Genomic DNA, 16,798 nt, shown 5'->3' on the forward strand with positions numbered 1-16,798 from the left:
CAGATGAGGACACTTCAGACGATGAATGCAAAGATGACAATGAGAACTGTTTCATGGCACGTGGTGAAACAAGCGAGGTAAGATCTTACAACTGTGAAAGGTGTAATGAATTGCAGGATATTCTTGAGAAATAAGCCGAATGAGGATAGAAAAGTTGTGAGAAACAAAGCCAGATTAGTTGCTCAAGGATACTCACAATAAGAAGGAGTCGACTATGACGAAACCTTTTCCCTAGTAGCTCGACTGGAATCTATACGAATTCTTCTTGCATATGCATCCTTTAAGAGATTCAGGCAATTCCAGATGGACGTTAAAAGTGTCTTTTTGAATGGTTTCATTGAATAGGAAGTATACGTGAAATAACCTCCCGGGTTCGTAGATTCAAAGTTTCCCTACCATGTGTATAAACTGACCAAAGCGCTGTACGGATTGAAACAAGCTCCACGGGCATGGTACGAAAGACTCAGCTCATTTCTTATTGATCATGGATTTACAAGAGGTAATGTAGACACTACCCTATTTATTAAAAGATCATTAGAAGGTAATCTCATTATTCAAATTTACGTTGATGATATTATCTTTGGTAGTTCTAATCCTCTTCTGTGCAAGGAATTTTCAAATCTTATGCAAAGTGAGTTCAAAATGAGTATGATGGGAGAGCAAACATTCTTTCTTGGACTTCAAATTCAACAATCTAAAGAAGAAACCTTCATATGTCAGACAAAATATACAAAGGAGTTGATTAAAAAATTCGGTATGAGCAATGCTAAAGCTATTGGCACACCAATGAGTCCTTCAACAAGTCTCGACAAAGATGAACAGGGAATTCCTATTGATGAAACTAAGTATCGTGGAATGATTGGCTCACTTCTTTATCTAACTGCTAGTCGACCTGATATTATGTTTAGTGTCTGTAAATGTGACAGGTTTCAGTCAGCTCCTAAGGAATCACATTTGACTACAGTAAAAAGAATTATTCGATATCTCATTGGAACTGTCTCTCACGGATTATGGTATCCACGATCTAACAATTTTAAATTAGAAGGTTTTTCAGATGCTGATCTTGCAGGTGATATAGAAGACAGAAAAAGCACCAGTGGAATATGCATATTATTTGGAAAGGCACTAATATCTTGGAACAGTAAAAAGCAAGGATCAGTAGCATTATCCACGACTGCAGCTGAGTATATCGCCATTGGACAATGTTGTGCACAATTACTATGGATGCCTCATCAACTGGGTGACTATGAATTATAAACCTATTCCAATTTTCTGTGACAACTATAGTGCTATATGTCTATCTAAAAATCCCGTGCATCATTCTAGGGCTAAGCATATTGATATCAAGCATCATTTTATTAGAGATCATATTCTTAAGGGAAAATAGAACTATCTTTCGTTGGAACTACTGATCAATTAGCGGATATCTTTACTAAGCCATTACTAGAGGACGAATTTTGCTTTTTAAGAGAATTACTTGGTATTCTTTGCATTAATCATTAATATTAGGACCTATGTGTTACTATTATTTTTTTGTATGCCTATTGTTAAAACTTTGTTGTTTTCTGATCATTAATTGCGCCTCTGAATTCCCTCTCTTTTCCTCTCTTTTCACATCAGTTACAGAGTTCAAAGAAGGAAACCCAATCATCACGTCTGTTCAACTGACACCCTTTCCTTTTCTGTACTCAACCATCAGAAACCCTTCTTTTAATACCTGAAAACCCTTCTCAGTCCCCATCGTCCCCATCGCCTAGAAACCCTTTCCAAAAGTTTCTCTCACCAAAATCTCTTCCATGGACAAACACTCAAAAAATCCTTCTACTTCTACCAGGAAGAGTACTCGCTCCAGAACAAAACCCCTATCTCAACCTCCAGAACAAGTAGACCTAGGGTTCGACCATTCTGAAGGTTTTGCCTCCTCTCAGGCGGACCTCTCAGATCATTCTCATACTTTAGGAGAAAAAGCCTTGGGAAAAAGGCTTATGGAAGAACCCCCTGAATCCTTTACTCCAAAGAAGCCGAAAATAGATCTCTCTAGTTCTTTAAAGTCTGACCTAAATTTCTGGGACTCTCCAAATAGGGATTTTTTCATTGCTTTGAAAGACAAGCCAATTGCTCATGGGAGGGTAGTCGACCTTGATGACATGGAAGCCCTAAATTGTAAGGTAAAAGATCTGTTTGTTCATCAGGGCTGTTCTAAATTCTTTTCTGTTCCCCATCCTAAAGTCTATGAACCCCTAGTGAAAATGTTTTATGCAAATCTTCGTTCCAGTAAGTCTGATAAGTTGGAATCCTTAGTGTTAGGGAAGCGCATTGTTCTTGATTGTGCCATGTTTGATTCAATTTTCTAGTGTAAGTGTTTTGGTTTTCCCATGCTTTTCAAAAATTCATGTCCTGATGACTTTGAAATCACTTTTGATCAAGAAAAATGGTGTATTGCTGAGTGTCCATATGATTCACTCCCAAACCAGTTAGGTCCTAGTGATGTTAGCTTTGAAACTCGTGTTCTAGCCCAAATTGTTGCAACTACTCAACTTCCTCGTACTGACTCTGTCTCCACCTTCTCTCAAAGAGATACCTTTCTTGTCTATTGCCTTGTGACAAATATAAAGATCAAACTGTCCTCCTGGGTCATCAATTTTATTATTGAGAGTGCTGATGATCCTACCAGTCTACCCTATGGCATGGCCATCACTCACATTATGGAGGCACATAATATCTCCATCACTGAATATCCCTTCATCTCTGTTTCAAAATCTTACAATTCCAGAGAGTTTGCAAGTATGGGGTATATGTGTCTGAAAGGCTCATGGGTAAAGAAACAAGAAGGTGAAGTTAAACATGCTCAACTTGATCCAAAACCCAAACCCTCTATTTCCCATCATAGTCTCAGTGTCCCCGACCTTGCTGAGAAACTAGTTGCCATTGACAATCAGCTGTCCACTATCAAAGATCTCCTTACTGCTACCCAGTCTACTGTTGGAGATATTCATGCTGTCTCAAAAGAGACAGGGTCTGATGTTTCAAAGATAAGAGTTGCAGTTCTCAGAGTTAGGGAAAACGCAGTCAAGGCATTCAAGGAGGTACACGACAGGCTTGATGGAGTGACTATCTCAGCCAATGCCAGCTTTGATCAACTAAAGGAGGCGATATGCAACACTCTTATTTCTTGCGTCGTTAATGTGGAAGTTTAAGACAATATTTTTGCTGTGCTGTTTTGGACTGGATAACCAGTCGATTAGATGATTTTTGCTTTTCTTTATGCTGTTTAGACAATATGTTTTGTTTTGCCATAACTCTGCTAGCACATCATGTTTATAGTATATCGTGTTTTAGTATACAACGTGTTGCTATCTTATCCCCTCTTTGCTGATGCCAAAAGGGGGAGAAAGGATATCTATATTCATGTAGATAGTGCAGGTACATCCATTGCAGAGGAAGTCGACTATAGATACTACAGGAGAAGCTAACTAAAAGAACTCCCAACGGCACCTCTTGAGGGGGAGTCAGAGATCTTGCAGAAGCAGTCGACTAAAGGAAGCACCTACAGAAGGGGAGCCAACTGCACTCATTGGGGGGGGGGGGAAGGGTAAAATACAGGGAAGTCAACTGATGTTTACATGTTTACATATATTATTTTGTCATCACCAAAAAGGGGGATATTGTTAGGTTTTAGTTTTAATGATGAAAAATAATATAACTGTTTTTGGCATAGGAACTCAAGGAAAGCATCCAATATTGAAGAACTCAAAAGGAAGGAATCAATAAACCAACTAGAGATTCGGAAAGGGAATCAATCAGAGATTGATTGAAGCGGAAAAGAAGCATCGAAGATCTTGCAAGATGATCAATCAAGCTGCTATTTTCGGAAGGACCAACAATCAAGGAGCAAAACCGCGCTATCAAGATCTATAGAAGGAAAGCTATCAATGCCCTCTCATCAAGGAGGAGCAACGACAAATAACCTTATTCTTGGAAAGAATCAATTTCTTTCCAAGGAATAAATCTCTTGAGTTGTCAAATCTCTTTAGCAAACGACCTCCTACAAAGTATTTATACACATCCTTAAGCCTTAGACAAATATACTTTGGTCGAACCAAATACCCTCTCTTTGTTCTACTGCAAACAAACATTGTAGTTCTACTAGATCTGCTGTGTAACAAGTTAGAGAAGAAAGAGAGAAAAATACTGGTGAGGCATTGTATCAAGAAGAAACGAGTGATATAGGAACTGAGCCATTGGTGTAAACTGCACCATTCACTTTATACTCGAGAAACTCATTCACTGAAAGAGAACTCCCTTGCAACACAAGGGGACTGGACTAGGATTAACATTGAATCCGAACCAGTATAAAATTCTGGAGTCTTTAATTTTTGCACTTTATTCCTGCATCTTAAATTCTGCACTTACTATTATCACGTTATTACATCCAGTCGACTAATTAGGAAACTAGTCAACTTGTAGTGATTAAAATATAAAAATAAACAATTCACCCCCACTCTTGTACTTTCACGACTGACTTGATATGGAGTAGTGTAGCACAGCCAAAACAAAGGTTTTTTGTGTGGCTGGGAGCTTAAGGGAGACTACTGACAAAGGAAAGGCTGGTGAAGTTGCAGATTCATGTGGAAAATGTGGAGTGTTGTTTATGTGCTGAACGGCAAACCGAAACAAGTCAACACTCATTTGTTGAATGCAACTAGATAAGAAGTGTTCGAGCTGAGCTACTGAGATGGCTTGGTGTACAACTGCAGGAGACATATTTAGGAAATGATCAACATAAAAAAGAAGAAGTGGAAACAGTTAAAGAAAGAAGTGGTTGCTGCAACAATGGGAGCTATCTTCTACCATACGTGGAAGGCGAGGAATTGGAAGATCTTGAAAGAAGCTAATGTAAAAAGTGTAGATATTGTGGAACAGATTAAGCAGGAAATGTTAGTTAGATTAAGTGATATACATAAGTCAAGGAAGGCCAATAGTTGTAGAGAATTTCTGAGGAACATCACTGCTGTATAGTTTAGTTTGAGATGGAGCATTCATAGATCCTTTAAGAAGTGTATTATGATGTAAAGTGCTCAATAAGTGTAATCATTTGGTTGATCAATGGTAATATTCACAATGTTATCGAAAACATAAGATGACACCACAGGACTACTAATATGCACTGATGTTCCCATTCTCTGAACCTGTGATTGCTTAGACAGAATTGGATACTCAAAATACCCATCCAACGGTGCCTCAATATGCCTGTAATGCAAACCAGCCGACCGCTAAACACCCTATACATACTATCCTTGTCAAATGGCTACACCAACAAGCTCAATGAGGCAGTGCGGAAGGGGTTATTCAGAATAGAAGGATCTTGGGTTGCTGGTTTCTCCAGCCACATTATGTTAGCTTCAAGGTTTCACGTATTAATTTTGATGATAACAAACCAACACAATTATTAATCAAAGAACATTTACTTATGGTAATCTTATTTTTGTACAGGTTTATTCAAGAAAGAGATGCTGGTAAAAATTCAAACAAATATGGGAAAGAGAATATTATGTGAAGAATTTATCTAGGAAGTTTATTATGGGAAAGAGAATATTATGGGAAAGTGAATATCAAATATTGAATGACTCACTACAATATCAGAAGAAGAATCTACAAGATATTATGGATGGAAAGTTTTTCAACATCTTGAAAGGAAAGTTGCTAGAATCATGGAGAAGATCTATTATTTTGTGGAAGAAAAAAACTACATGGACTTGAAAGGAAAGTTGCTAGAATCATGGAGAAAATCTATTATTTTGTGGAAGAAAAATACTACATGGAAAAGATACTACAAGACCAAGGAAGAATATATTTTCCATGGAAATAAAATATATTATGGATGTAGTACAATCTATACTATGGAAAGAGATTATTTTCCAAGATCAAGAAAGGAATATTTTTAATATAATAGGAGAAGAATATATTTTCTATGTAAAGTAAATATCTCTATTATGGAAGATTATTTTACAAGATCAAGAATGAATTTCCAATGGGAGTTCAAAGATGCCATTATTATTTATGGAAAAATATTCTTACTACATTTCCCTTTGGTATGGAAAAATAAAATAATGTATGGAAATAAGTTTGAGTTCCATATAAAGAATGACTATTGCTCTTATGGAAATTCATCAGGGCTATGGAAGGTTGAAGAAGATGCACGTGGAGAACTATTGCTCTTATGGAAATTCATCAAGGCTATGGAAGGTTGAAGAAGATGCACGTGGAGATGGAGTTATGAAATGCAAAGTTCTGTAAAGAAGATCAACTAAGATATTGCTTGCAAATAAAGAGCAAATATTCTACTACCATAAAAGGAAAAGAATCCTCTACACAAGGATTCTCATGCTGGTACTCAATGAAGAATTTTCATATTTAAGAAAGGAAAGTAGAGACAATTTTTATCTGTCCAAGTACATGAAGTCAAACAAGGAAAGGAAATCAATATTGCAAAGATGCCCATATCCATCTTCAAAGGAGTGACAAGTCAACATATTATCCATATTCATACAAGTGCTGGAGCTGCAAATTATGGAAACAAATAAATGAGCAACGGTCAAATCCCCTCGGAATGTGCAATAGCCATAACAAGTTGAGAGGGCTATAAATATACAAGCTCGATGAAGGAAGAAAGAACGCAACCTTCTATACAATTGTCTATCCAACCACAAGTTCTTTATTCTACTCTTAACAAGCATCGTAATTCACTTTAGTAGATTTACTATGTACCCAAAAGAGAGAAGAGAGATAGAAAAATATTGGAGAGGCCGTGTGCCCTAGAGGTTGTGTCATTGTTCGTTTCTTTGGTGAGCGAGTGAAAACCAAAGGGTCGTTGTTGGTGAGCGAGTGAAAATCAACCCTGTCAGCATTGGTGGTGATAGCTGAAAATCACAAAGGCTGTACTCAATTCAATTTACAAAGAGCTCTAAAAGATAACACTCTTGCAACCCAAGAGGACTGGATTAGGATACCACATTGGTTCCGAACCAGTATAAAATTCCTGGTGTCATTTACTTTATCGCTCTTGTATTATATTCTGTTCCTTTACTGTTTATTGTGATTAATATTTGTTTAAATCGAAAGAACTAACAGTTCTGTGCAGGCTGTCTCCGCATAAGTCGACTAGGTTTGAAGAGTAGTCGACTAGAAATTTAAAAAGGCTACAATTCACCCCCTCTTGTACTTTCACATTACACTAATTCAACTTTGCATGCATAAACTTTTAGCATTACTACCAGGGCTGGATTGATATTTACACAGAATCTATTTCTACTGATTGTGGAAACTGATTCAAAAGCACTAACACGCTTACTATCCTAACAAATGCCTTGTACTCCACCTACTAAATGATTGCAGGTCTTTACTTGATGCCATGGCCAATTCACCATCAGTGCGCTGCATATACTTGGAGGAAAATACTGTGATGGACATATTTCCCAGCTATGGGAAGACTTGGGGTTCTCATAGCTCAGGTGAGAACAATATCATGTTTTCTGATTATTCTCCTCTTTATGCTTTATTTCAGTTTTGCACAGACTTCTATGGAACTGATACAGTGCGATCTGTTCCAGTTTGTACGATCCACCTTAATTTCCTTAATAAATTCTATCTCTTCAAGAGTAGAACTATCCAACGTACTTCATTTAGTAGGTTGATTCACATATGATTTTAGTGCTGGAGTCACTCAATAGAATGAATCTTGCCAGAGTAACATTCAATTCTGTGCCACAAATGTGGTACTTTCTTGCACTTACACAAAAACGAAAACACAAATACGAATGCCACCTATAAAAAGAAACAACAAAGGGATTGAAGTAATAACAATTTAAGTTGATGCAACTTGCTCTTCAATTATTTGGCAGATCCAAATGCTAATAGCTCTAGCTCATGCTCAAAAACTGACATGCTGTCTTTGTCCTTCAAGCATACCCATGCGTCTATTCCACCACTATCTCCTGACTCCATCAATATAACAGAATTTGTGCCAAAATCTTGAATCTGACTTACCCATGAAGGTTTTCCCTAGCCAAAATCAGAATAAAATTGGTAGCCACACAAGCTACTAATATGTATCTCTATCTCGCCTCGAAAACTTGCTGCAAAGAGCTCCACTATGTCATAGGGAATAGCCAATATTGCCCCATCTCGATTCTGTTTATAATCCATATATTTGGAACTCACTTCTGATAATGCTTTTGTTATATAAGTGACCAAAGTGGGCAGGTCAGAGCCATCATTCTCGCCTTTACATGCTGTGGCAGGTGTAACAACATTTCCTACACAATGGTTTGGCAATGGAGGGACAAGACGCTTTTGAAAGTACAAGAGGGGGGTGAATTGTATATTTTTAAACTTACACTCTATTAGTTGACTGATTTATCAATTAGTCGACTAGATGCAATAACCTAACAGTTATAGTAGCAGAATATAAAACACAGAAAGTAAGTACCGGAATTTTATACTGGTTCGGATTCAATGTGAATCCTAGTCCAGCCCCCTTGGGTTGCAAGGGAGTTCTCTTTAGTAAATGCTTTTCTTCGAGTACAATGGGAATGACGTGATAGCTCAGTTCCTATAACACTCGTCTCTTTTGATACAATGCCTCACTAGTGTTATACTCTCCTTTTTCTCTGACTTGTTACACAGCAGGTCTCAAAGAACTACGATGTTTGTTTGCAGTAGAATAAAGAGAGAATTTTGGTTTGATCAAAGTATGTTTTTTTCTAAGGCTAAAAGCTGAGTATAAATACTTTGGTGAAGTCCTTGTGCTGACGAGATTTGACAACCCAAGAGATTTGATCCTTGGAAAGAGATTGATTCTTTCCAAGAATAAGATTGCTAGCCGTTGCTCTTCCTTGATGAGAGGAGATAGATCGCCTTCCTTCTACAGTCATTAATGAGAGGTTTTACTCTTTAATTGTTGGTCCTTCCATAATTGGCAGCTCTTGATTGCTTTCCTTCTCCAGCTGTTTATGGTGAGAATTTGCTCCTTGATTGTTGGTCTTTCCACAATTGGCAGATCAGCTAATCTTCTTAAGGAATCTGGATTGAATATGCTGGCCTTGATTGATGCCTTAAGTTTAGGCTTTCAAAGATTCTTTCCATCGCAGCTATACACAATCTTTGCTGATTGATATCTTTCCTTAAGCATTCAGATTGGCTTCAACAATCTCGTAGTGGCTCCTTGATTCCCTGATCTTTTCTGATTGATTTCCTGCACAGATATATTATTTACATCATTAAAATTGGATCTAACAATCTCCCCCTTTTTGATGATGTCAAAATAATATATTTGTATAAACACCAGCTGACTTCCCTGTGTTTTACTCCCCCTCAATGTATGCAGTTGAGGATCATGGCACTCCCCCTCAGTGCATGTAGTTGACTAGTCCATGATTGAAGGATACTCCCCCTCAGTTCATGTAGTTGACTAGTTCATGATTGAAGTCGACTCTTGCCACGGAGGATGCTACTTGTGCCACAGTCAACTATACCTGTACAGATACAATATATACTCTTCTTCCCCTTTTTGGCATCAGCAAAGAGGAAACATACTAAGAACTAAATAGAATATATATGGCATTAACCAGTAGCATTAAAGTTCAATCACAAGCACCTAAAGCAAAAGAAAACAGAAATTGTCCAATGGCTGAGATAACATCCCCAAAACAACAACACAAAAAAAATGTCTTAATCAACCACATTAGCGACGCAAAAAGTAAGTAAGAGTATTGTAGATGGCCTCCTTCAATTGTTCAAAGCTAGCATTTGCTGAGCTGCTCACTCCATCCAACCTGTCATGAATTTCCCTGAAAGCTTTGACAGCATTCTCCCTAACTGTGAGAATAGTAACTCTTATCTTTGACACATTAGACCCTGTTTCCTTGGAGATGGCGTGAATGTCACCAACAGTAGACTGAGTGGCTGTGAGGAGGTTCTTGATTTCAGAGAGTTGAGTGGTGATGGTACGAAGCTTTTCATAAGACAAGGGTCACCAGGGCTGGGGTGAGAGGCAGGGGATTTAGAGGAGGGTTCTATAGGAGCAGGCTTAACTTCTCCCTCGTGCTTCTTAACCCATGAGCCCTTCACACTGACATACCCCATACTAGCAAAAGCTCTAGAGTTGTAGGATTTTGAGATAGAGATGAAGGGATAGTTGGACAGAGAAATTTGATGAGACTCCAGAATGTGAATGATGGCCATGCCGTAGGGTAGACTGGTGGGATCTTCAGCACTTTCAATCATGAAATTTATTACCCAGGAGGAAAGCTTGACTTTGAGTTTGGTCACTAGGCAGTACACTAAGAAGATGTCCCTTTGAGAGAAGGTTGAAAAAGAACCAGTGCGGGGAAGCAGAGCGGTTGCCACAATGTGAGCCAGGACACGAGTTTCAAAACTAACGTCACTGGGACCTAACTGGTTTGGAAGGGAAGCAGAGGGAAACTCAGCAATACACTATTTATCTTGGTCAAAAGAAATTTCAAAATCATCGGGCCAGGTATTTTTGAACAGCATAGGGAAATTAGAACATCGACACTGAAAAAGTGAATCAAACAGGGCACAATCAAGAATAATGCGCTTACCTAATACTAAGGATTCAAACCTATCAGTCTTACTGGAGCGGAGATTGGCATAAAACATCTTCACCAGGGGATCATAGACCTTAGGCGGAGGGATAGAGAGAAACTTAGCCCACCCTTGATGCACAAAGAGGTTTTTGATCTTACAATTTAGGGCTTCCATGTCGTCTAGGTCGATTACCCTACCATGAGCAATGGGCTTGTCTTTCAGAGTAATGAAGAAATCCTTATTTGGAGAATCCCAGAAATTTAGGTCGGATTCTAGAGAGTCAGATCTCCCTGTGAAGAGGCGAAACCCTCAGAGTGGTCGGACCCTAGGTCTACCTTTTCTGGAGGCATAGAAGGGGTTTTTGTTTTGGAACGAGTACTTTTTCTGGTGGATGCGGAGGGATTTCTAGGTTGTTTGGCCATTGAAGAAATGTGGTTTGGTTGGAGCTTTGGAGAAGGGTTTTCTAGAGTACAGGGATGAAGGTGATTGAAAGAGGTTCTCCGCCTTAAGAAGAAAACCTTTTGACGGTTGAGTCCGGAAAAGGAAAAGGTGTCAGTTGAAGGGACACGATGATTGACTTTCCAACTTTGAACAATGAACTGATGTGAAAGAAGAGGAAAAGAGAGGGAAAGAAAACGGAGGCATAATTAATGCATGAGTAAAGTACAATCATTACACCTGCAAGAAAATACTGTATTACACATAGGCCCTATAGGTTATTAGTTAAGCAAGTAATGCCAAGTAATTTTCTTAATGCACAAAATCTATCCTCTAAAAGAGGCTTAGTAAAAATATCCACTAACTGATCAGTAGTTCCAACAAAAGATATTTCTATGTCTCCCTTAAGCACATGATCTCTAATGAAGTGATGCTTGATATCTATATGCTTTGCTCTAGAGTGATGCACATAATTTTTTGAAAGACAAATAGCACTAGAATTATCACAAAAAATTTGTATTGGTTTAAAGGAGAGTTCATAGTCACACAGTTGGTGAGACATCCACAGTAATTGTGCACAACATTGTCCAATAGCAATGTATTCAACTTCAGTGGTAGATAATGCAACTGATGCTTGTTTTTTACTGTTCCAGGATATCAATGCCTTTCCATGTAATTGACATGTACCACTAGTGCTTTTTCTATCTTCCTTGTCACCTGCAAGGTCAGCATCGGAAAATCCTTCTAGTTTAAAAGAGTTAGAGCGAGGATACCATTGTCCATGAGATACAGTCCCAATGAGATATCGAATGATTCTCTTCACTGCAGTCAGATGAGATTCCTTAGGAGCTGACTGGAACCTGGCACATTTACACACACTAAATATAATGTCCAGTCGACTTGCTGTCAGATACAATAGTGATCCTATCATTCCACGATATTTAGTTTCATCCACAGGGATTCCCTGTTCATCTTTGTCTAGATTTGTTGAAGGACTCATTGGTGTGCCAATGGATTTTGCATTGCTCATGCCAAATTTTTGGGTCAGTTCCTTTGTGTATTTGGTCTGACATATAAAGGTTCCTTCTTCAGATTGTTGAATTTGGAGTCCAAGGAAGAATGTTAGCTCTCCCATCATGCTCATCTCAAATTCACTTTGCATCAGATTTGAAAATTCCTTGCACATAAGAGGGTTAGCACTACCAAATATAATATCATCAACATAAATTTGGATAATGAGATTACCTTCTGCTGATCTTTTAATAAACAAGGTAGTGTCTACTTTACCTCTTGTGAAGCCATGATCAACAAGAAATGAGCTAAGTCTATCGTACCATGCACGTGGAGCTTGCTTCAATCCATATAATGCCTTAGTAAGTTTGTATACATGGTAGGGAAACTTTGAATCTACAAACCCAGGTGGTTGTTTCACGTATACTTCTTCTTCAATAAATCCATTCAAAAAGGCGCTTTTAACATCCATCTGAAATAGTTTGAATCCTTTGAATGATGCGTATGCCAGAAGAATTCAAATAGACTCCAAACTAGCTACTGGAGCGAAGGTTTCATCATAGTCAACTCCTTGCTGTTGTGAATATCCCTGAGCAACTAGTCTGGCTTTATTCCTTACGACCTTTCCATCCTCGTTCAATTTATTTCTGAAGACCCACTTTGTTCTGATTACAGAGACATTTTCAGGTTTGGGTATCAGATTCCACACCTGATTTTTACTAAACTGATCTAACTCTTCCTGCATTGCTTGAATCCAACTCAAATCTTTAAGAGCTTCCTCTATCTTCTTTGGTTCAACTTGAGAGATTAACGCTACATTTGCTTTCTTATTGAGGGCTCCCCTGGTTTTCATTCCTTCATTTGGATCCCCAATTATGAATTTTTGAGGATATTTAGGCTCGCTTCTCCATTCATTTGGACGTACGATGTTTGTAGTCGACTCAGGTGGATGATCTGGTACACTGCTGCTGATTACATTAGTCGACTCTATTGTAGCAGATATATATCAGTTGACTCTTGAGATTTGCTAGTCTCCTGACTTTCTTGAGCTTGATCTTCTTCACCTGCAGTAGTTTCTTTCTCGACCAAGGGATTATTTTCATCGAATATAACATGTACAGATTCTTCTACACATAATGTGCGTTTGTTATGGACTCTAAAAGCTCTACTATTTAATGAATAACCCAGAAAAATACCTTCATCACTTCTTGGATCGAAGTTTCCAAGATTATCCTTACCGTTATTGTGAATAAAACACTTACTTTCGAAGGGATGAAAGTAACTAATGTTTGGACATTTACCTTTCCATAATTCATAGGGAGTCTTCTTATAGGCCTTATGAGACATCAGTTAAGAATGTGACATGCTGTACTTACACTTCTGCCCAGAAGTGGTTTGACAGTGAATGATCAAGTAACATAGTTCTTGCCATATCTTGGAGGGTTCTATTTTTTCTTTCTACAACCCCATTTTGCTGTGGTGATCGTGGTGCCGAGAAATTATGAGTGTATCCCTGATCATTGCAGAAATCTTCAAATGCTCTGCTTTCGAATTCTCCTCCATGATCACTCTGAATTGTTAAAATCAGATATCCCTTTTCTCTTTCAATCTTTTTGCAGAAAATCTCGAAATTTCTTAAAGCTTCATCCTTATGAGATAAGAAAATTACCCAAGTGAAATGTGAATAATCATCAACAATAACAAAGGCATATCTTTTTCCTCCTATACTGGCAGTTCTAGTAGGCCCAAATAAGTCCATATGGAGCAATTGCAAAGGTTTAGAAGTAGATATAATATCCTTATTTTTGAAAGAGTTTCTGGTTTGCATACCAATTTGGCATGCATCACAGATATGAGTTCTAGAAAAGCTTAGTTTGGGTAAGCCAACAACTAACTCATGTTTGGACAATTTTTCTATCAAATGCATGCTAGCATGACCAAGTTTCCTATGCCATAACCATGGATCATCAGACATGGATGATAAGCAAATATGACCATCTATCTTTTCAAAACCATCAGGGATATAAACATTTCCATACCTTTTACTAGGGAGAACTGTTTTACCTGATTCGTCTTCAATGGCACAACCTGTTTTCTTAAAGTTTACCTCATATCCTGAGTCGCACAGTTGACTTATGCTCAGGAGATTGTAGTTGAGTCCATCGACGAGATACACTTCAGTGATGTCACAATTGTTATTAAAGGGAATCGTTCCAGTACCAATTATTTTACCTTTTGAGTCATCCCCAAACTTAACGCTTCCTCCATCAATTTTGTAACTTCTTTGAACACGTTTTTGTCACCTGTCATGTGACTGGAACACACACTATCTAGATACCATTTTCCTTTGCGGCTTATTCTGTGGTGTTCCTGCAAAACATAATGATCACTTTCTTTTAGGTACCCAAGCTTGCTTGGGTCCTGGAGGGTTAGTATTGCTAGATTCAGAATTGTTTTTTGGTTTCCAAACCCATCCTGACATGTTGACTTTACGAAAGCGACAAAAGGAATATTTGTGCCCACTTTTGTTACAGTAGTGACACGTAATTTCTGACCTACCTTTAGGTCTTTCATTAGTGTTAGTACTAGTGGACTTTGTTCTGGCTGGTCCTTTTCCAGTTGACTTGTAAGTCGCCTGGTTTGACCTGACAGAACTGTGACTGGTGGATTTGCACATGCCATTAAGTTGCATTTGCAATTCCTCAAACTCTTCTTGAAGTACTTCCTTTTTAATTTCACATACTTCATGTTTGAGTTTTCAGTCTTTAACCTCTTTATTTAGTCTCTTAAGCTCATTCATCATTTTTTGAGATTCTTTCAGAGTTAAATCAAGAATATCCTGTAATTCATTGTATCTTTCACAATCATAAGATCTTACCTCACTTGTTTCACCTCGCGCCATAAAGCAGTTTTCATTGTCATCCTTGCCTTCGTCATCTGAAGTGTCCTCGTCTGTCCAGCATCCTGAGGATTTGTTCATCTCATTTTCCAGAATCGTCATGAAGCAAAGATTTGCTATCTCTTCGTGCTCTGAACTGTCTTCATCACTCCAGCTTCCGAAGGATTTGTTCTTGTTAAAGCCTCTAGAATTTTTTCTTTTTAGTTCTGGGCACTCAGCTTGAATATGTCCAAACCTTCCACACTCATAGCATTTTCCATCATTTTGGTCCTGTTCATTGTATTGCCTAGATCGTCTGGGCAGAATTCTTCCTTTCTTTGTGTTTCTGAATCTTCTCATTAACCCATCCATGTTTCTTGATAGCATAGCAATTTCTTCTAGTAGGGCTTCAGGATCATCATCGATTTCATTTTCAACTATTTCAGTTGAAGCTTTGAAAGCAACTATCTTCTTTTTCTCTTCTTGACTAGTTTTCTTGAGATGCGTCCTTTCAAAAGCTATGAGTTCTCCTCGCAGTTCATCATATGACAATTTGTTTAGATCCTGAGATTCAAGTGTGACTACTTTGGTCTGCCAAGTGGTTGGCAGGCTTCTGAGAATTTTTCTGACTTGATCGCCGCTAGTATATGGCTTGCCAAATGCCTTAAGATCGCTAATTATTTTGCTGAACCTGGAAAAACATCTCTTCAATAGATTCTCCTTCTTTCATTGAGAAGAGTTCGTAATCATGAACCAACATATTGATATGTGTTTCCTTTACTTTGCTGGTTCCTTCGTAGGTAACCTCAAGCTTGTCCCACATTTCTTTGGCTTTGTGACAGCTAGAGATTTTCTCATATTCTTCACCACTTATAGCATTGTGCAGCAGATTTCTTGCTTTATTGTTAACTTGTACTACTTCTATTTGCTCTTTTGTATATGAATCTATATCTTCAGGATCAACAAGTGATGGAGTAGTAGCAGGTAGGGGATAGTTTCCCTTTTTTATGACTCTCCAAACTTTAACGTCATAAGCCTTGGCAAAGATCTCCATACGCACTTTCCAGTGAGAGAAATGTTGACCATTGAAGTATGGTGGTCTAACTTGTGAAGTTCCTTCCTGGAAGAGAGCTCCTATGATGACTTGATTTGCCATGATCTTTTCTCACAAGCTGTTAAGCAAAAAATAGAATGTGAGCCTTGCCGTGATACCAATTGAAAGTACGAGAGGGGGGGGGGGGGGTGAATTGTATAATTTAAACTTAAACTCTATTAGTTGACTGATTTACCAATTAGTCGACTAGATGCAATAACCTAACAGTTATAGTAGCAAAGTATAAAACACAGAAAGTAAGTGCAGGAATTAAAGACACCGGAATTTTATACTGGTTCGGATTCAATGTGAATCCTAGTCCAGCCCCCTTGGGTTGCAAGGGAGTTCTCTTTAGTAAATGCTTTTCTTCGAGTACAATGGGAATGACATGATAGCTCAGTTCCTATAACACTCGTCTCTTTTGATACAATGCCTCACTAGTGTTATACTCTTCTTTTTCTCTGACTTGTTACACAGAAGGTCTCAAAGAACTACGATGTTTGTTTGCAGTAGAATAAAGAGAGAATTTTGGTTTGATCAAAGTATGTTTTTTTCTAAGGCTGAAAGCTGAGTATAAATACTTTGGTGAAGTCCTTGTGCTGACGAGATTTGACAACCCAAGAGATTTGATCCTTGGAAAGAGATTGATTCTTTCCAAGAATAAGATTGCTAGCCGTTGCTCTTCCTTGATGAGAGGAGATAGATCGCCTTCCTTCTACAGTCATTAATGAGAGGTTTTACTCTTTAATTGTTGGTCCTTCCATAATTGG

At 38.2% G+C, this 16,798-nt stretch overlaps 1 protein-coding gene across 1 annotated transcript; it reads left to right on the forward strand.

Moving 5' to 3' along the window:
- Positions 1–756: 756 nt before the first annotated feature.
- On the forward strand, positions 757–1,257 carry LOC109243188 (uncharacterized mitochondrial protein AtMg00810-like). Its single transcript, XM_019410100.1, has one exon. It carries the CDS (start codon positions 757–759, stop codon positions 1,255–1,257), a length of 501 nt encoding a protein of 166 aa, XP_019265645.1.
- Positions 1,258–16,798: the final 15,541 nt, after the last annotated feature.

The sequence above is a fragment of the Nicotiana attenuata genome, unplaced genomic scaffold (assembly GCF_001879085.1).
Source record: "Nicotiana attenuata strain UT unplaced genomic scaffold, NIATTr2, whole genome shotgun sequence".
Lineage (NCBI taxonomy): Eukaryota > Viridiplantae > Streptophyta > Magnoliopsida > Solanales > Solanaceae > Nicotiana > Nicotiana attenuata.

Bases quoted from the DNA above. Each gene is read 5' to 3' on its own strand.
- LOC109243188 (XM_019410100.1), top strand. From the start codon at position 757: ATGAGCAATGCTAAAGCTATTGGCACACCAATGAGTCCTTCAACAAGT.